The sequence below is a fragment of the Psittacula echo genome (assembly GCF_963264785.1).
Source record: "Psittacula echo genome assembly, chromosome: 1".
Classification (NCBI taxonomy): domain Eukaryota; kingdom Metazoa; phylum Chordata; class Aves; order Psittaciformes; family Psittacidae; genus Psittacula; species Psittacula echo.
This window is the reverse complement of record NC_137735.1, coordinates 83362882-83390190: the sequence shown is the minus strand read 5'-3', so window position 1 is coordinate 83390190 and position 27309 is coordinate 83362882. Positions and strand designations below refer to the sequence as shown.

The window sequence follows — 27309 nt, the reverse complement described above, 5'->3', positions numbered from 1 at the left end:
GGAACACCTAGATGAGGTTACATAGGAATGTGTCCAGGCGGGTTTTGAATGTCTCCAGAGAAGGAGACTCCACAACCTCCCTGGGCAGCCTGTTCCAGTGTTCTGTCACCCTCACTGAGAAGAAGTTTCTTCTCAAGTTTAAGTGGAACCTCTTGTGTTCCAGTTTATACCCATTACCCCTTGTCCTATCATTGTTTGCCATTGAGAAGAGCCTGGCTCCATCCTCATGACACTCCCCCTTTATATATTTATATACACTAATAAGGTCCCCCCACAGTCTCCTCTTCTCCAAACTATAGAGACCCAGCTCCCTCAGCCTTTCCTCATAAGGGAGATGCTCCACTCCCTTAATCATCTTAGTTGCCCTGCGCTGGACTCTCTCCAGCATTCATAGGAAAGAATTCATTACTCCCCCCTTCCCACCTACAGCTTGTAATGATGTAGTCTTTTAGACTCAGAGATCATCAGTATATGAGAGAGACTGTATAAACATAGCAGATCTATTAGGTAGGGACAAAACTGAGACACCTATATAAATGGACCTAAAAGTGCTACAGAACAGCAATAGGCAGTCTTTGGGAGGCACTAAACTGGAATAATCTTTGAAATTATCAAGACACTTTCTTAGTCTTTTTTTGCAGCATAATACATAAACCTGGCATCAAATTACAGGGCAGGGGCAAAGCATCATTCTGTTTGGAAAAATACTCTTTGTACAAAGAGAAACTGCACCTTCCAGTTCATCAGCTCTGCTTGCTTTGTATGTTTAGAGATCCATAACTTCTGAGTCTGTTGATGAATCATTTATTGCTTTTTGTTTCCTTCAAACCTGCAGAGTTCCAGTGGTACAGCTGTTAGGGAGTGAGGAGAGTTTTCTTCTTTATTTTCAGTCTCAGGACAAATTGCTCACAATAGTTAAAATTTCTGAAACTTTGTTTTCAGTGTAAACAGCAGAAGGCATTCAAGTTGACTTAAAAGAAGAAAACACAGGGAACTGAGGTGACTTAATTTAGCAATCCTTGGAATGCAAGAAACATAGGATTTTAGAGTGTAGTTTATGCATCAGGACTTGCTTGTAAGAATCTTTAAAGCTGTGTATCTGAGTATAGCGTTTCTTCAAAAGAGACAAACATACAATCTTTTCATTATTGTATCTGCCAAATTATCTTGCTTCAGCTTGCAGTAGAAGGTAGTAACCCCATTACTATAACCATTTAATATAACACTTTCCATGCTATTGGAATAGAAACACTATTAGTGTTTAGAAGTACTATACAGAAGTGTCCTGTAATAAAATCAATGGCACAGAAGGAGGTGGGGGAGAAAAGTTGGGTTACAGATATGGTACAGGATGATGAGTTTATAAAACTCTTCTGAAAAGTGTCTGGGTGGCCTGATAGAATTTTATGTTGCTCCATCCTTGGCGGTGTTCAAGGCCAGGTTGGATGAGGCCTTGGGTGACATGGTTTAGTGTGGGGTGTCCCTGCCCATGGCAGGGGGGTTGGAACTAGATGATCTTAAGGTCCTTTCCAACCCTAACTATTCTATGATTCTATGATTCTTCTGGCCAGATGCTTGGTGGAAGAGGGACTAGTGTGACATAAGAAATGAGCATATTGGAAAAACATGCTCATAGAAGGAGAACCTATAGGCTAGATAAAATTCAGAAAGCAGAGTGCCCAAACCTGTATAGATCTGAGATTAGAGGGTTAAAACAACAACAAAAGCAAACACAACTTTACCACATAGGTTGTGTTATTGCAGATTTACTATTAACTTGTTCTTCTGGAATGAAGAAGTCTGGAAGGCTGTTTCAGTAAAATTAGGTTAGGTTTGAAATTAGTCCAGATTTTAGGACATTTAGGAGAGAACAGAGGAAGATCATATGCGTATAATTGCTACGGGCATCAGATTTGACTCCTACAAGACATATTTGGACCAAAGCTAGCACTATCTACCCTTACTTGGTATTGCATTTTGGAAGCCTTTACTTTGATTCATGTTGTTTAAAAACCCATCCATTTATACATCATTTACTAAGCATTTATGGCCATGTATTTGATAGATTCTTCTGAACCAATCTGCAGAGGATAGCACGAAGCATCATGTTGGTTGCTTCTGAAACAAAAGCAGCATCCCAATTAATTTGTAAATGGAAAATATCTGCCTGTGATGAATTAACAAAGTGCTGCTTCTAAAGGCCAATTGATACTACAAACTGTATCTACCGCATACTTATTACATGCTTAAGTAGATCAGAGCAGATTGAATGACACAAGTAGTTTTCCCCTCCAAAAAACACTTTTTTGTCTCTCTGTCAGATACCACTATGAAGAATTTTTTGCCAGGTTCTTAGTTTCTGGCTGCTGATCAAGAGTGTCTTGGTTTTCTCATCTCCAAGAGACACTGATGGTATGCATAAACTTTTTCAAAACTCAAGTGCATGTGGGCTTGGCTTTTGGGAAAGAGTCAAACATGCTTGCATCCATTCTTTACACCCCGTATTAGGCTCTGAATGCCTGGTATTGCTGCTAGCACGCAAGATTCTTACCAAGTGTAAATGAGTCCTCCTTAATGCAGATAAGGTCATAAAACTATGTTTTGCTGTTATGCTTCTGCCTTTACGAAAACTTATTAATATACTGTAGAAAGTTAAGTAGCTCCCACTGTAAATGAGGTATTTGAATTGCTGCATGGGTTTTTGTGGCTTGACAGACAGGGTCATGTCAAACTGTACTCTGATTCTTTTTCCTTTCCTTTCTTCCTTTGTAATTTTAAATCTCTCACACACTTGTAATAGGAGCTGACAACGAACACAAAGCTCATGAATAGCAGCACCATTACATAAACCTGCTGGATTATAGTAAGAGATTTACCTTGGTTTCATTTTTACACACGTCCTTGTATCTCAGGAAGAATAGATGAGAACCATTTAGCCTCATTCCTGTGAGATGAGCAAGGTGGCTAACATATCTGCCTCCTCTTGGGATTTGTATCTTATTATGTTGTTGTTGGCAAAGCAAAAAGCATTAATTGCATGACAGTTACGTTACAGGCACATCATATTTTAAATGTTGAGGTTAATCATGTCCCACATTGTTACTACACAGCATGCAAGAAGTGAGGATAGATAAGCTTTATTGCAAGAGTAGATGCTCAGATAGCATTGTTTTTAGAAATCCAAAGAGTTTCAAGACAGGAAGGAGCCTGTAGACTTTTCTTTGGCTAGATGTTGAAGTTTGTTAGAAGCCGTAGAAAGAGTTCAGCCCAAACCAGCAGGATAAAATGTGGCTGTTAGGCAGTAGTATGATCAGAACTTGAGAAGTGCTGTTAATGGCACTTCAGATACATTTGAGTTCTCTTGAATCATTCAAAAACTGTTTCTCATGAACTCGGGAATGTCTCCCTTGAAAGACAAAAGCCTGTATGTGTGGGAAATTGTTAGGCAATGTAGCTTGTTGCCACAGTTGGTAGACCTTAGGAGGGTCAGGAGTAGGCTGGGGACTGAAGAGGCTGTAGAGCCTAGATCCCACCCTTGTTTCCAGACATGGGTCACGCTGGGGCCCCAAGTGGAAGAAAAGCTTGTGCTGTGGTTTGAACTCAACCTACTCTGCTGACATTGTTCAGCTGTAATGCTACTGACTCTGGGCAGGTACTTAATCCATTTGGCAGTTTGAATCTCCTTATGAAAGCTGTTTATTTTTCACCCGGAGGTGGAATCTGGGATTAAGTAAGTTTTGCTTGGAAATGCTCCTGGTAAAGAGCCCTTTGATAACTCTCACTTTTCTGAGGTGTTGGCTCTCCAGTAAGACAATCAGGCTGCCTCTTTCAGTGATGTCTTAAATTGGAGGCTGGGCTGGTGGTGAGTTAATGAAGAAGGGAGCCAAAAATAATGGTGTAAGTTTGCTGTCCATTGTAGGCTTCTGGGTTTCTGCCAGCCCTGACATAGTGGTTTTAAATGTCCTCATTCATGGAGTCACACCTGTTTATGCTCAAGTGCCAAAAAATGAATGTTTTAGCAATGAAGGAATTCCCTCAATTGTGAAAGGAATGTGCCTAGAAGTGTTCTTTCATGACATAACTGAGCAGGTTTCAGAGATGTATGCTGCCTTTTAAAAATGGATGCTCACATCATTCTCTTGGTTCTTTCTTTTCATGGAGCCATTTTAAAGGGTTTTTTAAAAATTTATTAGCATTTTTGGGGTTTTTTGGAGTTGTATGGGGTTTTTTGGGGTTTTTTTGGTTTTTTTTTTTTTTGTTTGGTTGGGTTTTTATTTTTAAAGTTTAATAGTTCTGCTAATACATAGATACCAGCTGTCAGTTAATTCAGAGCAGCAGATTGCTGATGAAAAACAGCCTCTTTAGAACAGAGGTCACAGAATATCCATCTGATTTCATTCAAGGGACTGACTGGTACACACTGGATATGGTTAGAAGAGCTCTTGCATTAATGAAGTCTTTCTACACCATCTAAGAAGAAGGGATGCCATCTTGCATGATAGGCAAAAACCTGCTGTTTGCTAGCTTTCTTTAATTTGTAGTCAATATGGAAGACATAAAAATCTGAATTGTCATTTAAAGTACAAGTGGAAGAGAAACACTCAGATCATGCACCTTACCTCTGCAAAATATAGGTGGTATGCACCTTACATCTGCAAAATATAAGTGGTATGCACCTTACCTCTGCAAAATATAGGTGGTAAATAAGAGCCCTTTGCACTTCCTTACTCCTGCTCTCTTTTTTTAGTTTTTAATTATTAAAGTGTGCTTTTGGATATCTGATTTGTGATATTTCATCCCATGGGGGCTATCAGGGATATGATGTTGCTGCCTTCCTGACCATGGTTGACAGCTTTCTACTCCCTTGATCTTTTGTTTTCTCTGTGCGTGCAGTAAAAAGCACTTCTCTGAATATTCTTTTTTTCGTGTATTGGGAGGGGACAGCAGTCGGTACTGCACATTTATTTTCATCATTGATTGCTAAGGATTAGTTTGGCTTATGTTGGCCACTTTACAAGGAGTCTATGACTTGAAGATGGTCTTATTGATGATTTTACAGGTAACCAATGTTAACCTCATGCTGCTGTAGTGAGAAAACTCCCTTTCCTTCTACAGGTGCAAATTAAAACTACAAGGGTTTTCCTGTTAGGCTGTGAAATGTTGAACTTTTCAGAGACTATGTTTTGGATCTGAAATGGAAAAACAGAATAGGAATGAAGAAGAGAGGTCTGATGAATCTGAATGACTTCACTTTCATAAAGGTGAGGTATTGATAGAAACATCTGTTTGGGCACATTCTGTTCTCTTGCCTCTCATATTTTCTATTTTCTCCCACCTGCTAGTGGGAGAAATGGTAAGGTAGTTCTTGGACTTTTAAAAAATGTCCAATATAGTTATTCTATTCTAAGCCAGCTATTGATGTCTTGTTTTCTACCTGTGGTCTGTTGTGTGGGTTGACTTGATCTCCATATATACAATGCCAAGCACAAAAAGTGTCTGACTTCTAGGGCTTTTCAGATTCTGGATTTTAGTTCTTAAGGTTGAAAATATCATAGGATTTCTCTTTTTTATAAAGTTACGTTTTTCTTTTGCTTTGGAAACTGAGACATTCTTTCTGCTCAGCCTTAAGGCCCCTGAAGGACAAGTGGTATGAAGGTGTGATATAATCACAATTTCTTAGCTTTAGGACCCAATACTGCACTTTGACACTCATCTTCCATGTCTCTTGTGCATTAACATATCATGTAATCATCAGCATCTGATTACAGTGGGTTAAGGTCCCTGATATATAATTTATAACTAATTCCTTTGTACAATTCTGAGACAGAATCTCATTCTGTCTGTAGTGTGTAATCCTAAATGAGAAGTCTTAGCCACACAGGCACTGCAAATGATTTTTAATAGAAATCCCAGGAACTAAATGACTTCGGCATTGGGAAGTCTCATATAAAACAGGATCTTTTTTTCTTGATAATCCATTCAGTGAGGACCTGTATTGGAAGGATAAACTGTTCTTATTGGTACATGTAAGTATAAACTAGTAAGAATTGAGGCTATTAAAATGAGATACAAAATTGTTCAGGAAACCTATCTTGTTTCTGTCCAATCCTGTGATGGGCGGAATGCTTTGGATTTACAAGATGCAAGCTGGGAGTTTGGAAGTCCCCAGCATGTGGGTTAGAACCTTAAGACCACCCAGATTTTTGGTTACAAAGCCTGGAACCTTGGGAGCCCTGGGAACTCCAAGTATTTTTACTTGCTGGAGTGTAGGCTCTTTGTTGTAGAACCAGGAGCATGAAAGTGAGAACTTCATGGTTTCATCTCTTATGTGATATTAATTTCAGTTCGATTTTTTTTAGACATTCTTTTCCCTTTAAGCTATCCCAAAATCAGTTGTGTGGGTTTTTTTTTAAATCTGAGTTTTCATCTGTATACAACTGTATGCCAGAGTTACAAGCTATTCTTTGCAATTCTTGTTCCATATCTCCTTCTCATGGCTTTCCAGGGTTTGGAGCAGTGACTGGAAAGATATAGTCAGTGAGTGTATACTTAGCAGTCTGGGCTCTTTGTCTGATTAGTGTACCCTGAGGAAGGTTTGTATAATTGAGTTCTTGGTTAATATCATTCAAAAGAAAAGAATGAGTTTAAGAACCATGTCCCTTGAACACTTGATAGTGTATGCATTTGTTTGGCTCTCTGCAGGGCTCAGTATTGTTCTGAACTCATGTGGCAGGGTTACTAAAACTCATGATTTCTGAAAGCAATTAATTTGAGAATGGCCTCACCTAGTATATAGCTGAGGCTATGTGAGGCACAGATTTGGTTTGCTTCTCTGCCAGCAATTTCATATTCATCCTCAGCAAATGTCTCGGTCCTCAAGTTCCCCATATTTAAAATGGTAACAGTAGCACTATCCTACATAATAGAAATTGCACGGTAAAATATATAATAAGTTGTAAAATGGCTCATATATTGTAGTGATTGGATTTTTTTTTCCTTTTTTAAAAACTCTTAAGAGTTTCATATTTCATGTTCAGGAATCATAGGGAAACATAAAAAAGCCTAAGATATTTTTTCTCAGCCTTCAGTGTTTCTTCCTGTTCTTGCATGCTGTAGTTCTTCTCCCTCTCACTGGATCAGCAAGATCATTTAAAAGGAATGTCTTGTAAAATGATTTGGAACATTTACAAGGGGAAAATAAGTATAATTTTTATATACTACTGAAATACATTTTGTATCTGTATTATGTCTGTATAAATACATGGTTATAAATATGTGTATAAACTTGGTCAGGTTTTGCTCTGTTTTGCAGCATGGTTTCACAAGCCAGTTGTGCAAAACCAGCTAAACAGGGAAACAAGCAGAGGGGATCAGGAGCACTGTAGCTGGGCATAATTGGCACTGAAGTTCTGCTGAGATAAAACTAAGGGCTAAGAAAAATATTAAATATTTTGTGATGTCCAATAAAAAATTAAGTTGTTGGCTCTATATTTTGAGGACTATGGTGTACTGTTCCCGGAAGGGAACCAAGGGAATCAGTTTTGGTAGGAGAACCAGTCTGTATGTTTGGGCCTTATTACAAATACCCTTCCTTTCCATTTTTCTGCTACACTCATTGTGACATCCATTTTCATACCTAGTATCTGAAAGTGGCCTAAATTCTTGCCCTTAATACATGGCTGAGCCTTTCAGATGCGATGGACTGTTGTTCATTACCTTGTCCCAGGCATTTGTGTGTGGGATTGAAATTATTTTCTTGATGTGGATGCATCTTTCAGATGCAAAATTCTGTGATTCAGTAATCAAAGATTAATGAAGTACAGAGTGAGCTTCTGATTGTTTTTCATACCCTAATTACTTAACAGGTGAGATCTGTAGTGAAGCAGAATGCTTTTGTTCTTGTGCTGAGGTTACACTGTCAAGTGGGACCACTGTAAGGTGCTCTTGAATGGCCTTGTAGCATCACATACCACTGAAGTCTTGGATGGGAAGCAGCGGTAAGTGCAATGGCCAGTCAAAATACAGCTGGATGAACTGGATACAGCTTTTTCACTGCTTATTATTTTCAACAAATTAGCAGTTCTGTGTGATTTATTAACTGAGCTATATAAATACTGAGTTAGAGTTCCAGCGGGAGGAAGTGACATTTAATCTGTAAAAGTTGCTCTGTGGCCACAAATTCAAGTGGTGGAAGGTTAGCAGAGCTTGTAAAGTCTCTCTGGTGGCAAGAACATAACTGTAAGAGAGTCATATGTTTCCTTTGTACACAGTGAGAGGGGACGCTGATCTGGAATTGTGTTTGCCCTGCTTCTTAATGCTAAGGCTCGTATTTTGAAGCTGACTATTGGCTTCAGGCTCCAGCTTGTGTGTCTGGTTGTTTGTTCTGAAGTATAAACTATGATGTAGACCAGTCATGGAGAACTATTAATGAAGATACATTACAGGCAATGGCAAGGAAAACTAATCTTTTGTAGTATGTGAAGGCAAAAACAGAAAGCTGGAAAAAACCTCAATAAGGTCTGCTAATGAAAACTTGAAAAATAAAGCTTGGAAGGACAGGGGACAGTTGTGTTGCCTTTTTTTTTTTTTTTTTCTATTTTTTTTTTCTTTTTTTTTTTTTTTATCACCGATAGAAATGTTTACACTGTTTACAAACTCTGACTGAATTTGTGGAGACTTTTTTGTTTATTACAAAATACTATATACAAGTGGGAATGGGTTTAAACTTAAACAGGGGAAGTTTAGGTTAGATAAAAGGAAGAAGTCCTTTACTGTGAAGGTGGTGAGGCACTGGAATGGGTTGCCCAAGGGCGTTGTGAATGCTCCATCCGTGGCAGTGTTCAAGGCCAGGTTGAACAGAGCCTTGGGTGGCATGGTTTAGTGTGAGGTGTCCCTGCCCATGGCAGGGGGTTGGAGCTAGATGATCTTAAGGCCCTTTCCAACCCTAACTGTGCTATGATTCTGTTTCAGGTTTTTATCCTTGAGAAGGGCAGATTAATTATTATTGTCATGAAACTTCATAAGGGAAATTAAGGCAGATACTTGTATTTCATTAGTTTTCACAAGTGCACACCTTTTTTCTTTTTTTTTAGTTTGCTGTAGTTATTCTACATCAAAGTAAACCAAACACATTGGTGCAACAGGAAAAAAATGCTTTCAAATGCTAGAACATTCTTATAATTACTTGTCAGAGAGCTCAATTTTGTGTGATTAAGTAAAAACCACTGAAAGTATCTAACTACAGTGTACAGTCGCAGTGGCACAACTTTACTCTGCCAGTAAGTGAACTGCAAACAGAAGAGTTTTTTCAGACTTGTAAAACTGTACGTGGGCATTTGCGTTGTGTTTGAATACCCTGCATGCTCCAGTGTACGAGGCAGGTACCTGGCTGTGGCCTACAAGTCTCTTCCAGGTTTCTTTCCGAGAAAGTTGGTTCTTGATGACTGCTTACATTGAAGTTTGTGCACCATAGATTTGTACAGAAGTGCCCCACTCTACTTTGTTCACTGCTAATTTCTCTTTTTTCACTTTTGTATTTTGTGTGTAGCCTTTACTACTGCTATTATACGCACTGCTGAGTGGTCGTCTTGCAGTTGCCTTTCTGATGGACACATTTGATGCAGGCAGTTCTGAAATTACTTTTGAAAAGCGAAGTGAGCAAACACTGTTGGTACAGACTTGGGCCTGCCTATTGTTAATATAGTATTCTAGAGTAGAAGAGAAGAGAGAAAGATACAACATGTACAAGCATTGGGTATTTCATGGCAGGAAGGACTTTATGATGGAGGGATCTTTTCTCAGGAAAAAAAACCTGTCAAGAAAGGTACAGCACTGCTTAAGGTTTTGATTCTAATGTTACATAAAAATTACAGAATTTTAAGGGGCTTTTGGACATAGATACCTAAGATTAAATAAATCTTATATTATCTTTTCTCAAAGATACCTGATAAAATAATTAACAGTGCATTATAATGTGCATGTGAAAGGGTCAGTTGAAAATTGTGCATAAGTTTTGCTTTTCCTGATAGCCATATTTCTTTCATAGTGGTCTCCTAATATGTTTTTTTTTAATCTACAAAAAGAAAAGAATAACCTGCATTTTAAATCTCCTGTATCCCTTAGCACCATCAGTGTGCAACTTTTATGCTTATGACAAAATGACAAATTTGGAAGCACCAGGCATGACTTGAAGTATTTTGTTTCCTTCCCTCTAGGCACTTGTGCACACAGGTACATGTGGAAAGTTGTGCCTTCTCCATTTCAGAGTCCTAGCAAGTACGTTGTGCTACTATCTGGAAAAGAAATGTCATGTTTGGGTCAGTGTTTCTAATGCACAGACTACCAGTGATATAAAATGGCTTATTGCCATACATGAGAATGACCTCTGACATATTAGTTACATAGAATGTGAATAGCTGCAGTTTCAGATATCCTTTTGTTTCAAGAGTGTTAAGAATAGAGCGATGACCCCATAAGAGACAGCAGCTCTGCTTTTCTGGTTGTGGTTAATTATATCAGAGTTGATGGTGTCATATTAGGTGCATGTATAACTGAGACATGTGCCTATTCAGTGTATCCTGGGTGCTAATCTATTGCAGTTACTTGTCCCATAGCATTTGTTTAAGCCAGAAAAAAAATGTAAGTCACTGTTAATTTAATGAGCCAAGGAGAGGTTAGCACCTGCCTATCTAATACACACTTTTCCAGTGTTTTATTGGATTAAAGGAGTATCAGTACCTCACAGTCCTTGCTCATAAACAGTACTTGACATTTAAAGAGATTTTCTGTTGTGCACTTGTATAGTCAAGAGTAATTCTAATCCTATTAAAGATATTATGTCATGGAGGCGTGCCCTGCGGGAGAAGGCTGCTGCTAACTGGCCCAATGGAAAGCAAAGGGGAGGGGCAAGCAGGAGGGTGGATTTATTACTCGATACTTAGGTCAGGGATTTCTGTGGGAAATGCCCAGTGGTTGCAGTTGCCGATGATTTCACGGCAACAGCACTGAAACACAGAGTGCTGTCTGATAGCTGGTTACTGAATGAGATACTGCAAATGGGTGGAAGGGAAAAAGGCAGCATGTGAGAGAGAGAGTCAGACACAGAGAGGGAAGCTGAGAGCAAGGAAAGTGCTCTAGCTGGAGGAGTCTCCCAGGTGTACTGCAGAAGATTTTTGGAAATGGATGCAAGGACCATCTGCTGCCTATAGATTAGAGGGCTGTAGATTAAGAGTGGAAAGAGCTTATGGCTCTTTTGAATAAAAATCAAAGTTCTGCATAACTGATTCATCAAGATAAATCATGAGTATGCTCTTGCATGGGATATTAATGTATAAATCCATGCTACAGATAGACAGAGTGAAGACTACATCGTTATAAAAAATAAAGCCAGCAACGATGCAGTGAATAAATTCTGCAGTGGTTATCTGATTTATGTACGAAGAAAAAGAAGCAAAACACAGAGAGCTGTTATTATACTATGGCATTTGCAAGGCACTGCATTTAATGCTGAGAGATGCTATACATTAAATCTGACAACTGTGAAAAGAGAGATCATGGAGAAGTCAAGTAGTGAGGATTCTTCAATTCACCGGAGTCCATCTTTGGATAGCAAAGACTCAGATTTTGCTAAACCTTCTACCTCAGGGAGGCAGTTTGGTCGAGGTTTTACTGCTGGAGCTTTCTATGGTACAACTGGATCACGTACACAGAGCCGCACTGGGCTCGGAACTGGGACCGGCATTGGGACTGGCGTAAAAAGTGACAAATACAGTGCACCCAAAGGCAGCAAATACGTGGTCTTTTACCTGGATCTATCCTTTGTTTTCCTTTTAGAATTTAAGAAGTGCAACATGGCAAGAGGCTGCCTGTGTTGTTTGAAATACATGATGTTCCTTTTCAATTTAATATTTTGGGTGAGTACTGCCTTTTCAGTTCCCTTCATTTGTTAGTGTGTCCTGTACTGCTGCATTATGTGTACAGTGCATCTTTGAAGCAGTACTGTAACTCCCCCCCTCCACTCCATTTCTCTCATACCTGCTTTGAATATTTTCAGTGTTAAACTTGTGTCTATTAGGAAAATGTACATGCTTTCTATGTATTTATTACTACCTGATTACTGTAGTTTGGCTACTAATTCCTCAAACTTGCTTTTCTAAAATGTATTTTGAAATAGATTATCTAAGAAAGGGCAGAATTGTTCCCCTTTAAGGAAGAGAACAATTACTGTAGCATTAAGATCCTGCAGTGGCAGGATTTTTGCATTCTGTTGTAATACATTGTGTTGCATTAAGCTGCAGGTTAATTTAAATTTTAAGTACATTCTCATTGTCATCATGAATCTTATTTGTTTTTTGTAAACTTCATTTGACAAACTGCTTTTTCATTTGGAGAAAGTTCTGTCACATTTCTCCAGTTAAAAAAACAAAACAAAACAAACCCCACAAAAAACCCCAAAAACCCAAACAAAACATGTAAGCAGGTATGTTCGAAACTCTGAAGTTATCAGCGTAAATGTGAGATGACTGAAATGGTGAATTAATCTGAATTCAGTTTCAGCTGCAGTTGTCCACATTGGTGTGTGAAGTTAGAGATTTGCACTTGCTTGTGAGGGATCAAAACTGATTTTCCTCTATCAGCCAACAGGTATGAGGAGTTGTAACAATTCCTCAGCAAGCAAGTTAAAAGCATAATGGCTACTTTGAGCAAAGTATTGTCATGTGTATGGGAGGAAGGAAAAGTTAAGTCATCTGACAGCTGAGCATCCTTGAGTGAGTAATATTGTTGAGGAAATCACAGGCTAATTGAAACCCTGAGTATGCATGAATATAGCTCAATGTGAAATGGTTTGCTTAGTTTGAAATCAAAGATCACTGCTTTCCTGATGGTTGCATAGCTTGGGCATTTGAACAAAATCAGTCATGATCATGATCCAGAAACACGCAGTAAGCTTCATATATAAATTAAAATGCCATCCCTGGATTTATTTTGGAGAAAGGGGCATTAACAGTCTAGTTCAGATGTCTACCTCTGGTGCAGAGAGATCATTGTTCAAATTAGGAGTCTTACTAGCAGCTTCTTTGTTTATCTTGACCCACTTAGTGAAAAAACCTTTAAGAGCATGAGTTAATGGGAGATTTGGTACTCATGCAACAGCAAGTTTTTTCAGTAATAGACTTAAATGCTACAATCACTGAACTTGCAGGTGTCTTACTTAAATGGGAAAGTAGAAATATCACTGAAGAATCCTTGATTGAAGCTCATTTGTCATTTTTTTTTCTTTATTTTTTCTGCACCAGAAAGTTGCCTTAACTGTTCCTAGAAGAACTCATTTTGAACACACTGGATTTGTATCAAATTGGTGCATTACTTTGACATTTTGAAAGTATTTTTTTCATATGCTGTATGTTGTGATTAGCTTTGGAACAGCTTTTATCTGATTACTCATGTCCTTTGTCATTAAGTATCTCTTACCCTTCACCTCCTTAGTGACAATGTCTTTCTTTGCTTTTATCTCCCTCCCATTCAGCAATTTTCTTGACTATGCATCAGACCTTCAGAGTCTGGTTTTCCGTTCCTTGAACTCGCAAAAATACTTCAGACCTCATCTGTGTGCTCATCTCTGTTTGCTCAGCTCCCACTGGACTTTAAACGAGCACATTGCTTCTTAGGTTAAAACTAGCCTACCATCTGGAACAGTTCTCTAGTGCCCAGTGCTTCTTGAACTCTTACCTCTTAATCCACTTTGCACCTTCCACACCGTGTCTTTTGTTGTGAGGCTTATATGACTTTTCTTTCTGTTACTAACCTTTGTCACCACATCTCTGTCTAATATTCTAAAAATGCTTTTCATATGAACCAGGCTATACAGAATGAAAATGATACTGTGAAATGGTGAATCTAAGAGATTACAGAAAAATCCTAAATGCAAGATGTCAGGTACTTTTCAAAGTAGTTTTCAACAGAAATTTGATCTACCAGACATGTTTAAATTGTTCAGAAGTTCCTCTTTCTTCGCTTTAGCTGGCTTATACTCAATTTTGCAAGCCAGCCTTGATGTTCCCATGCAATCTGACAGGGGACTGTAGTCTTGCTAAATTCTCATTACTTTTTTTTTTTGAACCAGGCTATTTTATTTTCTTGAGCCATTCACATGAATAACATTATCACCTCTTTTTACTTATGGAAACTCAAGCTAGAATGAAGCACGCTTACAGGCAGCTGTTTTGTAGTTTGCCGCCTCTGGCTTCATAACTGTAATCTACATTAGTTCTGCTATGGTTGAACTAGAAACGCATTTTGGATGTTTGGCTCTGTATGTGCTCCTTGCTGACACTGTGCACTTAACAGTATCTCTCGCTCCTGCCCTGAAGTCTTCTGCTAGCCCTGCCGTGGGCTCCACACACAGCTCTTGCCAGTGCCCTCTACTCTTACTCTGTCCTGAACACTCCCTGCTATTTCAGTCCTGTATTTCTTCTTAACCAGTTTTCCCCATTCTCAGGTTTGCCTCTTCTCATTGCTTTCTTCTGCATTTTTGTTAAGAAACCAATGTCCGAAAACATGAACTTGTGGCCTGCTCTTGAGCAGTAACATCTTTGTAATGCGAAGTGATTTGTTTTTAAAAAGAGAAGGCTCTTTTTAAGCATGAAATTTTCTGAAACTGTAATTCAAAGCAGAATGGGACTCCTGCTCTTCCAGAGGCAAGGAGACCACTGCCACACTGTTACCTTCTGACAAAGGCAAGAAGCGTTTTATTTAGTTTTGTTTTACCCAGAATCTGGTTTAGGCAACTGGAAACAGAGGTGGAAAAACTGTGTTTCAAGGAGTCTTTTAACAGGTGCCAGTCTAGCAGCTGTACAGCTGCAATAGGGAATCTGTTGACCAGCTTGCTTTCCACAAAGCTACATTGTTCTGAGCCTGCAGTATGGTTGTTCTGCCATAATAAAATGGTGTTTCTGAGATGCTTCCTCTGAAAATAGAGACAGGTGGTATCCTTTGGCATCCCAGAAAGCTGGGCATTATTGTATTGAACAATTCTTAGTGTTGCCCCAAAGAAAGATGCTCTTCTATAGAAAAAGAGGAATCCTTTTCCATTATTTGCTTCTTGGTGCAGAGAAAAAGGCTGGGACCTAATCTGTCTCTCATGGGGCAGTGAGCTGTACTATGCTTTCAGCCTGGTAGCCAGCTTATATAAAGACCAATTACATATGTATCTCATATACATATTATTTTAATATAGAATATATAAATTTTAATTTATATGTATACACACGTATACACACATATATGTTTGAAGGTGATGGAGAAGCGCAGTGGTTAGTAGATTCTCTCTGTTGTTATGTAGCAAACATATTGTTGCTGTGATTACTACGATAAAGAGGTGGTGCATTGTTTCTGCCCAGCAAGAATTCAGCTTCTGTGAATTAGATTAATGACAACAAAATACAGGTTTTGAAAATTAGTAGCATGTATATTAGTTACTGTGGAAGGATTGCATATGAGTTCTGCAAAGCAAATTGATCTAAGCAGGGCCCAGAGGTAAGTTGAAATAGAAGGTGTTTCTCCAGCATATCACTAAGAGCTTCAGGTATTTCTCTGTGGCCCTCTGATCCTTAGTTGTTCTTGGCCATCTGGCATTGCTTTCTTTTAGAGATTAGGAAAGTCTGAGCTGAGGGTTAAAGAAGCTTATAGTATTTAATTGTATGGCTAGGATGATGAATTACACTGAATTCATCCTAAGTGCATAATACGTTTTGCAAAGAACTAGGTAACTATCAATGTTAGTTGATTTAGTTTACCTTCAAGAATATTTATGTGCAAACATATGGAGATTGCAGAGTAGCTAATATAGCTCTGCAGAAGAAATAGAATACTAATTTTTGCTTCTACAGATAGCAGGTTAATTGTCAAAAAGGTAATCACCAAATATAAACATAAGGGTTTACGTCTTTCTAGGGTAGGTTTTACTTAATTGTTTTATTAGAGAAAAGGATCACAATAATTATTGTCACAAACTGTATCAGAAAATCTTACTGGCTATAAAATGGAGATTTTATAAAATTTAAATTTTTAAAAGAAATTTTACTCATGAAATGAGAATTTCATAGGGTTGTAAAAGGGAAATTTTGAAGAGACAGGAATAAGTTATCAAAACTTGAGTAGAGAATTTTACAAGTAGATGGTGGTCATGGTTAAATTTAACTGAGGTTAATGAATTGACAAAGTGGAACATTCATAATACGCATCTTGTTAGATTTTGGCATTGCTTAACTTTAATATAAAATGCATTTTGTTAAGGGGAATATATGGCAAGATTATTAAACCTTTCATCTTCTGTGTTTCAGGAAGAGGCTTTCCTTATGTCAAGAAGATCCTTAATGTGGTCTACTTGTTAAATCTTTTCTATTTAAAATACTACCAAAAAAATCTGATACGAATAATCCCTATTAATGGTATGATTAGAAGCAAACATTTTTGTTTATCTAAGTTAAATGAAGTAAAATTTACAATTCAGGTATTTATTCTTCAGTTCCAAAGTAAATTTTGTAATAGATTGGGAGCGCTTTACTTTCACTACAACATAAGGCTATAAGGGAAAAAGATGGGCTGGAAACTTGCTAGTCCAGAAGTAGCAGCAGAAAGTCAAATATAGCAAATTTTTTTACTGATAATCTGTTATTAAAATAATGGATAAAGTTTGTTGCTCCTGAAGAAGATTTTTCTGCAGTAACAATTTGTCTAATTCAGTCTTATAGTGGGAGTAATCAATATTTTTTCCTGTGACTTAAAAACAATGTTGTGTGTTTATCAGAGAGCATAAAGTAGCTGTGCAGGTCACTTTTTAGTAAAGACTCGATCAGACTAAAAGAAAGACAGCATATCCATTCTCTGCGTCTGGCTGCTGTAAAGCAGCTAAGAATTTTAGAATGTTTTATATAAGATAAGCCATATTTATATATGCCAAACTGGAACATATACTGTAGTGCACTGTTTAGTTTGAAGTACAAAGTTTTAATGCTTAACTGAACCTGTTGGACGGACAATGAAATGTTGTGAAGAGGCTTTGTCCCTATGAATAACTGAAAGTTAATCTCTGAGGTTTAAGAGGGGTGGACAGTTTGTCCCTGAAATGAGAACAAAATTGCTAAGTACAGACAGCTTAGAACAGGAAACACATTCAAATTCTCTTTTTTATTGTCCTCCCCCGGCTGCATTATCTGATATTTCCCATTTTCTGACAGAAACCCTAATGACTGGGAGAGACAGTGAGTAACCACGGGATGTGATCTCTTGACATAATAGCAATATTTACTTCTGTTGTACTTTGACTCTAATGACATAAACCAGCAGTGAGGTCAAAGTTGCAATACAATCCTGTGAAAGTAAGACTATTCAAACCAAACCAACCAACCACCCCCGCTCAACTAACCAACCTTTTAGCATGTCAGTGTTTTGTCTGGGAGTGGAAGGAAAGGTAATATTTAGTTCAAAGAGAGTGATATCCTAATGAATGTGATGTAAATAAGATCCATTTTAAAACCTGTGTGATGACATTGGAGAATATTCAAACATTGCTTGAGGCCTGAGACTAGTTTTACTTTGAAATAGCAAGGTTTGCTTTGGGGCTGAGTTAGACTGATTAATCGAGGTGGTGAGGGCCACATAACTAGTTTTAGGGTCTAAGATGTTTCAGCTTGATAGGGAAGACATCCGATATGGCATTTTTCACAGCATTCCTCTCACTAACTGCTCTTTGCTAACACCGTATTATATTCTATGCAGTTTGTGGGGGAGGGGAGATGTTGACTATTTTTTAATATTATTATTATTTTTTTATTATTATTTTTGCTTTCCTTCAGTGTGTGTTTTTACTCTAGCTGTAGGCAGGTGTGAAAGCCATTTGTTTGTGCTATTTTGGATAAATAATGAGTTGATTAATGACTCAAAAAGCAGGTATGTTTTATTCATCTGTTGTAATGAAGCCTGCTGGACATAGTTTAATTATTTGTAAATGAGGAGGTATATCGTAATTGAATGTGAGAAGTGGAATAAGAATTTCAAATTGGAAAACAAATTACTTCTCTCCAGCACTCCCTGCCCCTCCGTATTCCTAGAGTTAAATCTTTTTTTAAGCATACAGCTCAGGTTCTATTCCTTGTATCTTTCAGCTATGTTACCTGAAGCAATTGTCTTCAGCCTTCTGTGTTTCAATCCCCCTAACTTTTAAAAACAATGCTGATACCAACTTTTATAAAGTGATGGCTGTAATCATGGGGTACAATTATTGTTAACTTTGAATAAGCTTTATAACAGCAATGTTTCTTACTTACCTATGGCCTCTTAGACCCATCCAGAACATTTCATTAAGCTGCTTGACTGTGCCTTGGTTGGCATGCAGCCTTTGTCTGTTCCTGCTACCTTCCAGGTAAGTTAAGTCTGCGAGAGGCTGATCCAAAGGGATATAATCTTCCTCATCTGAGCAGAGGATGAGCTTGTAAGTCCATTATGTGGCTGTCCAAGGAGGTATTTAATTTTCTTATTTAAATGCTGCTGACACAGAACAAGACCTGGGTAGAAAAGACGAGAGGATGCTAGTCAAATTGTGGAAAATACAGTTCACTTAATGGGGGTTTTGCTGTACAGAAAATAAGAATGTTCTTCCCAGGTCGCCACAGATAAGATGGTATACTATACTTAGTAGGTCCTTTGTGTTTATCCCATATAATTTATGAAGTTACCTAACCTTTCAGCAAGTCATGGAAACTGTGAATCAAAGGAGGAATTCTGCAGGATATCTTATGCTTTGTTTTAAATATCTTGCAGAAATAAATGACCACATCTTCCAAACAAAATAAAGGAACCTAGTATGGCTGTAGGTGTGTTATTAAAGAGTTAATATTTACTGAAATTGCTGGGGACTTGTCACAAAAAATAATTTTAATACCACTTTACAGAAATGACTGTGAGCACTGAATTCAGGGCATTTTCACAACTTTCTGAAATGAATTAGATTTAAATCAACTCACATCTCCATTCAGCTCAGTCCCTTACTGCTTAGGAATAACTTAAGTTGCTGACTATATTCAGCAGAGATAACTGGACATCCAAGTGTTTGGAAATTTGGCTGGGATGATCATTCTTCTTTCGTCTTGCTTTTCTTGAGCTGGGCCAAAGATTACATGGCTGTCCAAACCTTTTTCATTTAACTACTCCATTCAGTGTAGCAGGATTGTGAATATTCTTGGGACCTGCTGCCAGTTTGAATTTCAACTTGTCTGCAGCTTATCTTCAGTAATGTCTCTCAAAACTTGGCACCATGGCCAATAGCTTTGTCACTGCCCAGGTAATGCGGGTAGGTTTTCACAGGGTTACAATACATCCAGACAATGTTTGTTGTTGTCCTGAAGATATAACCAAGTCCCTACAATCTTAGCAACTAATTGGAACCCATCTTTTAAGTGTTTAGTGTCACAATTAACATACCGGCTCTCTTATATCTCACCCAGAGCCTCTGTGCTGTGTGGGAACACAGAACTGCTGGTTGCCTCTTGTATACCTTGGAAGGGGGTACAAGCTGAAGCACAGAATGACTAGCCTGCCATTTCTTTTATTCCTTCCTTTGCTTTCTTGTATTTGCTGTGCTTTGTTGTTAAATGGGGTAAATGAGAATTAACTCTTCAGTGTCAAAAGAATCAATAATGTTTGCAAATACCACTTCTGTTTTAGTGGGGAAGAAATTCCGTACCCATGGATCCTTCTTGAATCTTCTTGGTCCTCTTTGCAAGCTGCATTTGATACTCCTGTCCTTTTGCCTGTCTCCTAACTCTCCTGAATGAAAACCCCTTGTCCTGTTTATAATCAATGCATCAGGGATACATAGTTTTGAAAGTACAGTAAACTAGTGTCTGTATATCTTTATTTCCTTATAACCGTGGCAAGTCATGAGGCATCAGAGATTGAATTTGCATTTTCTTTTATTTCTTTTGTGGAATTCTTCATAATTTTGTTTTATGTGCATTCTGGTACAATATCTACTGCTGTAGGTACAAATTATAGGTCTGCAGTAGGAAATGATCACATTACTGTTGATTGTTAAAAGTGTATGACACGTATTAAGAGTTGCTGCAAGGAATTAAAACCAGCAGAAACTCGTATGCTAATAGTTTGTTTCTTACAGATTATTGATTTTAAGGAGTTGTGACTGATGAGGTTTGGGGGCTTTTTTGTTTCTAAAATAAGTAGGTTTTAATGGCTTTTAATTACTTTTTTTTTCATGGTGAAGAAGATGAAGTAAGACAGTCATGATCTGTGAATGAAGATAAGATTATGAAGAGATGACTATAAACTGTAGGGATTCATCAGCTTAACGAATTACCAGTCATTAGCAGAGATGCATTAGTTGCTGTGTACATGTTTCTGCCATGCTGCACATGTGATGCAAAGCATGTTAAACCAAGGAACTGACATTACATCTGTGGCCATAATTCCAGAGTGCCTTAGGAACACTTAATATATTTATCCTCCTGACACCTTGTAAGTATGGGCTGTGCTTTTATTCTCCTTATACAGATGGAAAGTTGAGCCACCAAAACAAATAGAGTGTCTGCAGCGGAACACAGGGTAGAGAGTTGAGAACTACTGGAGACCAGAACTAGGAAGTTCAGTTCAGTGTAGTTCAGAAGGTAGGCTTGTGTTGAGTTTGCCTGGCATTGCCCATGAGCCCAGAAACCCGATCATCTATTTTGAGCTTGGGTGTCTTTGCAGCTGTCTTCCCTGCACTTTCATTTCCAGATTAGCCTGGGTAGAGTCAGCTTAAATCTGACTATATCCATGGTGTAGATATGTCCTACTAAGGGACTTGTACAAAGTTAAACTGAAATTGAATCTGGATCTCTAAAGTGTCTTAAGCAACAGACCATCTGTTATGTGCCATGCTTTGTGACAGGACTTGATGTAGGCAAGCCGCCTATAAACTCAATATACTTGTGCAGCATGGTCCACGGGCACAAAGCTCTTTCCAGATTTAGGATTTGTAGATCACCCTTTTACTTGGCTGTGTACTCCTGAGGTTTAGTATGTCACTGACTTCCAGAAGCACCTAAAAGATTTTAAGTTTTCTCATAACATATAAAATAAATCCTAAACCTCCCCCACACTTGCAAAGTGTCACTAAGAAAACTGAAGTTCTCTTCTTGAGACCCTGATGACAGTCAAGATGAACAGTTTACTATGGGATGTTTCTTTTTCTTTTTTTTTTTTTTGAATGACACCAGGCCAGCTAATAAAATAATTCTGTAAATGATAAACCAACCAATGCTGTATTTAACACTTACAGAAGGTAGAGATAAGAAGAGAAAAAACTTTACTGTTGCATGTCTGTCAGTAACAAATCCTCTTATTTTCCATACTCCCCAAGCTGTATGTTTGTCTTCTACTGTCAAATGTTTGCTCTAATGCCTTTTTCAGCATGTGGAATGTAAAAAGACCTCTCTGGTGGGTTCTTTTTTTCCACTGTCAGCATCTGGGAGGATGGTTGGTTTATACGTCTTTCAGTGCAATGCTGGTTTCGTGTCTCATGGGATGTACTTAAAAATGCAGATAGGTAGTGTTTTCCTTCATCCTGTTTTGTTATTTTTGTGTGTTTAGGGGTTTTTTAGGTGTTATCAAAATGCTCATTAAAATGACCTGTGGAGGTGGCTACAATATATGACCTTAGTGTGATAGAGCTATCTGTTACTTTGACAGGTTGGAATACCATTGTCTTGGTAATTTTAACACTTTCTTTAGGTAGGAATGGACGCTGGCACTATTGTTAGATTTTCTCCTTGTTTTGTTTACAGCCTGTTCTTCCATTTATGACTTAATTGGAATAAATCATTCTTGTGATTTATGATTTTTTAGATGTTAGTGGTAAGGTTTCTATCATTCTGCTGTGAGCATTTAAATTGATGATCCAAATAAACTGTAGTGGGGTTATAAGTTAGGATAGTTAAGACTGCTGTGTTTGACTTCTATTTGTTTGATTTATCTCCCATTCATGAGGCTCAAATGTAAAACTGAGTATAATGGATCAGACCAAAAGTTAGTATATCCTGTTTTTGAAAGTAGATGATCAAGAATGCTTAATAGACACTAAAGAAATGGAAAAAAAATCATGGAACTCCTTTGAGTTGTTTATCCTGTGGACTTCTTAAATTCTCTGGCAGTATGTTCACTTGTTTAATTATGTATTCTGTGGAAGGGTGCTTCCTTGTAAGCTTACTGCTTGATAATTACAATGGATGCTGGCAGATATTCTGAAAAACAGTGATCTGTCCCCCTTTCTGCTTGTTGTTATTGTTGTTTGGAGGTTTTTTGTGTGGTTTGTGGTTTGGTTTTGTTGGGGTTTTTTGTTTTGTTTGTTTGTTTGGGGTTTTAAAATTTATTTTAAAGAGAATAGAGCAGAAAAATCAGTTAAATTTTAATTTAAAATGAGGTTAGTGCAAAAGTAGTATTTAGCAGTGCTTAGCATAGCCTATGTTTAGACCATAGAATTATAGAAAAATTCTAGGTAGATAAAAGCCTTTAGAGAACATCTGGTCCAACCTTCTTTTGAAAGCAAGGCTTTAGGTTATATTACCCAAGGCACTGTCAAGCTCAACCTTGAGTATTTATAGCAAGAGAGATTCCACCATTTCTCTTGGTAATCTATTCTAATGTTTAATTGTTCTCAACTCATTCTATTTATACTAATTTTTTCTTACAGCCACACCAAAAATTTCCCTGAAACAACCTGTGTCCATTGTTTGTCTTGGTGGCATTCTGATGGATGGTCTCCAATTTCTTGAGCTGGGGTGACCAAACTTGGACACAGTAGTCCAAGTATGGTCTAACAAGTGCTGAATAGAGTGAAATAATCACATTCCTTGATTTGCTGGATGTAGTCCTGCCAATGCAGCCTGGGGCTGGATTTAAATGCTTATACTAATATTTATATTATCCTGGTGTACTGTGGTGTGGCTTTTAAGATCAAATTTAGAGCAGCACCATGCACAGCACTCTGTATATTAGTGAGATGAAGAGCCTTTATTGTGTGGACATAAATGTTTTCTTCCTCACTTTGAGCATTTACGCTCATACCACATTGATGAAATTAAACAGTTTCATTCTTTTATTGTTTTTCCCTCTGAGAGTGGATCTGACTGCTTTGCCCTTGTAACTTCCTCTGAAGTACACTTCAGCTAAAACAATTCTGTTTCTTTGAGCCATTCAGCAGTTTTTGTAGGCCATCCTGTAACTGTGTCACTGAAATCATACTTAGTTTTCAGCTCCATCCAGCTTGAATGTACAGTTGGCGCAAGTGCTGACGAGAGCAAAAACATTGATCTTATCACTCCCACATCCAAGCAGCTGCAATGCATTATTGTGTTCTTTAGTACAGTGTATTGATTTTATGCATTGCTATACGTGTTACGCTGCTTCACAATGTTTACCTGAACTGTTGACTGCTTTTTTTTTCTTCCGCAGTGCTTTTATTTCTGGTCTGATCAGGACTCCTGCAGTCCAGCTAGTGCTTGTTTCCTCTGTTATGTTTAGTTTCTTTTACGGGGTGTATATCTCCAAATCATGAGATTTTAGGAGTTCATGATTTTTACCAGGGCTGGGGGTTGTGGTTTTGCTTTTAAATAAAAAAGCTAATTTTTTGTGTGTGTATTCTCATGCGTGGCATTTTTTAAAATGACAATTTATATTTTAGACTTACGTTGAAGGGAGTTCAGGGAACAGCTTAACCTTGAAAACAATGTGTCTGTAGGAAAAATAGTCTGTAGAAATAGAGGTGTTAGGGTTTTTATGTATTTTATTGAAGTGCAGACTACATAACAACTCTCTGTGATTCCCAACACTGTATCTGTTCTGACATGTGCCCTAGTTTTAATTCAAGTTCCTGAATATGCTTTCTTCAGAGGGCTATGTTACAGCCCAGCAGTGTTTCTTCCAGGATACTTTGTCTTGCTTGTCCTCTCAGAAGTAGCTGGGATCCACAGCAGCATGTTTCCACAACACACACAGTTTTGGAATGCAGGTTTTTCACTTAAAAGCTTCTGCAGCTGTGTCTGAGCAGTAATAAATGGTTGACATAAACCTCTGGGGACACATTTAAATGGGTGAACTGTTCCCTATTTGAGCAGTCTTGGGGACTTTTTTCCCCACTGTTTGAATGCTGTGTTATGAGTATGACCCAATCCTTAGTGACAGCTTGTCAGGCTGATTAATACAGGCTCAAGGGAATAGCTCTTTGCTGTCTGATTGATTCATTTTGCCAATAGAATTCACATTCCTGTACTGTGAATAATAAACAACTGATTTAATGAGTTGCTCACAACCTATTCCAAATGGTATGTTCTGATTGGAGCAGCACATACTTTTGAAAAGCTTGAATACTTCCTGAATTTCACAGGCTGAAGAGCCACTGAATTACATGCCTCTCTGATAAATTCAAATTATAATGTTAAGGATGAATATTCTTCTGTGTGGTATTATTAGACACATTATCAGAAATTTCACTGATACTTGAATTGCTATTTCTAATTTTTCTGGTTCTTAACCACTGATTATTTTTTATTTTGATTTTTTTTCTCTCTGTCTGTGCTTCCCACCCTGGGATGTCCTTCTCATGAAACTATTACTTCTTTGCAGCATTCCCTATTCTTTATCTGAAGATGACAGACAAAAGGTGGGAAAAATTTGTTCTGCCTTAAGGCTCTCTTTATCTCCTGTATGCCTGATGTAGGTATTTCTTGGTGGTATCCCACCTTGTTCTGTGGTTCTGTGTTTAACTCTTCCGTAGGTATTGGCTGTCCCAGTTCCTGCATCTTGGGAGGCTCTCAGGAGCATGAAAGAACAGATAGAATGATGGCACAGCAGGAAGATAGGGGCATGGAGCCAGAGCAATGGAAAGGAGAAAGTATTTCTTGTTTGGAACTGGATGGTTTCTGTTTCCTTATTATTCAAGAGAACTACAACCACAGATCCTGATTCTGGATCTATAAAGAGTTCTCCAACAAACATATTCAAGAAGGATTTGCATGAAATGAATATAAAAGGAGGAAAACAACACTGTTGTAATTATATGTTCTCTTATTTGTGGGAGCATATACATAGAAGTTTTTTTGTCTTTTAAAGCTTTACTGCATGCATCGTAAAGAAATATGAGAAAAATGTGGAGGATAAAAGTGTCCTTCAGTTTTTCTCCTCTGCTCCCCCTAGTCTTTTCATCCTTTCTTTTGTTAGAATCCACAGCACACAACTTGTTGCTGCCCCAAATTTAGCTATACACCTGCCCATCTGTTCTGCATGCCCAGCCTTGCTGGTAATACTGTTATACCTGCCCTTCAGTGGTCCAGAATTTGAGTAACTGAGTGGGGAAATCAAAGATCCTGATGAGATTATGGTCAAGTTTCTTAGGAAGAACAGCTGCTGGCTTATATGCTTTCTTTCCCAGCCTTCAGCAGAGAAAGCTGAGTGGGTTCATTTGTACTTGTGTGAGGCACTGCTTTTATAAACCTGATAGCACTGTGCCTGCATGCACACAGTTCTCCAATGTGACTTCAGATTTTTAGGTGGATAATTAGTAGATTTTTCTCTGTTTTATCTTGAAAGAAGCTCAGCAGCTTTTAAAGAACCTTCTTTCTGCCCTGAACTTATTGAGAAAATATTCTAGAAGCTGTAATTACAATACAACTTTAATGACAATCTCTGGTATAATTTTTTTTCTTCATTGCAGCTTGAGGGAGAGAGGGAGGCTTCTTTCATTGCTTCTGCCCCATAGCGTCTCCTACTTCAGTCTGTTTTTCTGATACTGCAACCTGATGTGACATTCATTTCAGCAGTGGCTCTTTCTGCTGCAGTATCAGTGCAGATTTATGTCTGGTCAGTGATGTATTTTCTCAGTAGTCAACTCAAGGTTATCAGTGTTACAGGATGTGTTGTGGGCAGGTTTAGCAAAGAAAACGTTCAAACACAATGGCATGAAGAGGAAACAGAGGATATTTGAATTATGGCTGCTTAGGATTATATAGACTTAAGATCTGCTTTATGGCTAGAATAAGTACAGCAGTGCTGAAACAAAAGGCAGTGTGCAGAACCAGGAACATATGCTTGAAAGGAAAAACTTTAGGAGTACAGAGCTTGTCACAGAAACATGACAGTGTCATCACCATGCTTTATGGACCCTGAATTATTACCCCCCCCTTTACTCTGCTATTGTGAGGCCCCACCTGGAGTATTTTGTTTGGCTCTGGGTCCCCTAACACAAGACGCATGTGGACCTGCTTCAGCAAGTCCAGGGGAGCACCACGAAGATGATTAGAGGGCTGGAGCACCTCTGCTCTGGAGACAGGTTGAGTTTGGCTTATTCAGCCTGGAGAGAAAGCTCCAGGGGGACCTTATAACAGTCTTCTAATACTAAAGGGGCCCACAAGAAATCTGGAGAGGGACTTTTGACAAGGGCATATAGGGACAGAACAAGGGGGAGTGACTTTAAGATGGAAAGGGTTCATTCAGATTAGATATTAGGAAAAAAATCTTTACTATGAGCTTGGTGAGGCACTGGCACAGGTTGACCAGAGAAGTTGTGGATGCCCCATCCCTGGAAGTGTTCAAGGCCGGGTTGGATGGGGCTTTGAGCAACCTGGTCTAGTGGAAGATGTCTCTGCCCATGGAAGGGATTGGAACTCCATGAGCTCTAAGGTTCCTTTCAACACAAACCATCTATGATCCTGATTCCTCTGAAGGATTAGGTAGTATTAGTGGTGCTTGTTTTGCTTTAATTAGGTGTCCTGTTGCTTTAATCTAGAAATGGTTAAGAAAAACAGTTTGAGATTGTTCTAAAAATAAGGCATAGCTCAGCTCTTTGAGACCAAGTAGACACAGCCTTTTGCCTGTCACTCCAGGAAGAAGGAGCAAGAAGAGAATGCAAATGTTTTTGGTTCTCCAGGGTAAAACAGTGGACTGGCTGCTCTTGGTTATGAATATGCCTAACTTAAATTGGTTTAGAGTACTTGCCAATAGTTGAGCCCGTTAAAATATGCCTTTTTAATAGACTGTATGGTTTTTAGTAAAGTTTTTACTTTATAACACTTGTGCAAGTACTTGGAAAATCAAGCCTTGTACTCTAGTCCTATCTGAGATCCATTTTTAGAAAATTATACCTGAGCCTTCAAGTGCAAAAAACTCCAACAAAATGGACAACCAAAAACCCACCAAGCCAGTAACTTCAGTCATGAACTCAAATAGGCATAATGAAAAGTGGGATTTTTGAAAGCTTTTATCACT

General features: G+C 38.2%; 1 protein-coding gene across 2 annotated transcripts in view; it reads left to right on the top strand.

Annotated features, from left to right (window-relative positions):
* The window catches only part of TSPAN9 (tetraspanin 9), a gene marked incomplete at its 5' end in the record, with an annotated part of 125260 nt that overhangs the window by 21016 nt on the left and 76935 nt on the right, over window positions 1-27309 (top strand). Inside the window, one exon of one of the 2 annotated variants that reach the window (XM_080621093.1) lies at window positions 11833-11912. In XM_080621093.1, coding sequence (XP_080477219.1) covers window positions 11833-11912 — 80 coding nt within the window. Of the gene's footprint in view, window positions 1-11552; window positions 11913-27309 lie in introns of those variants that run through there. The other variant, XM_080621092.1, reaches the window with a different exon arrangement.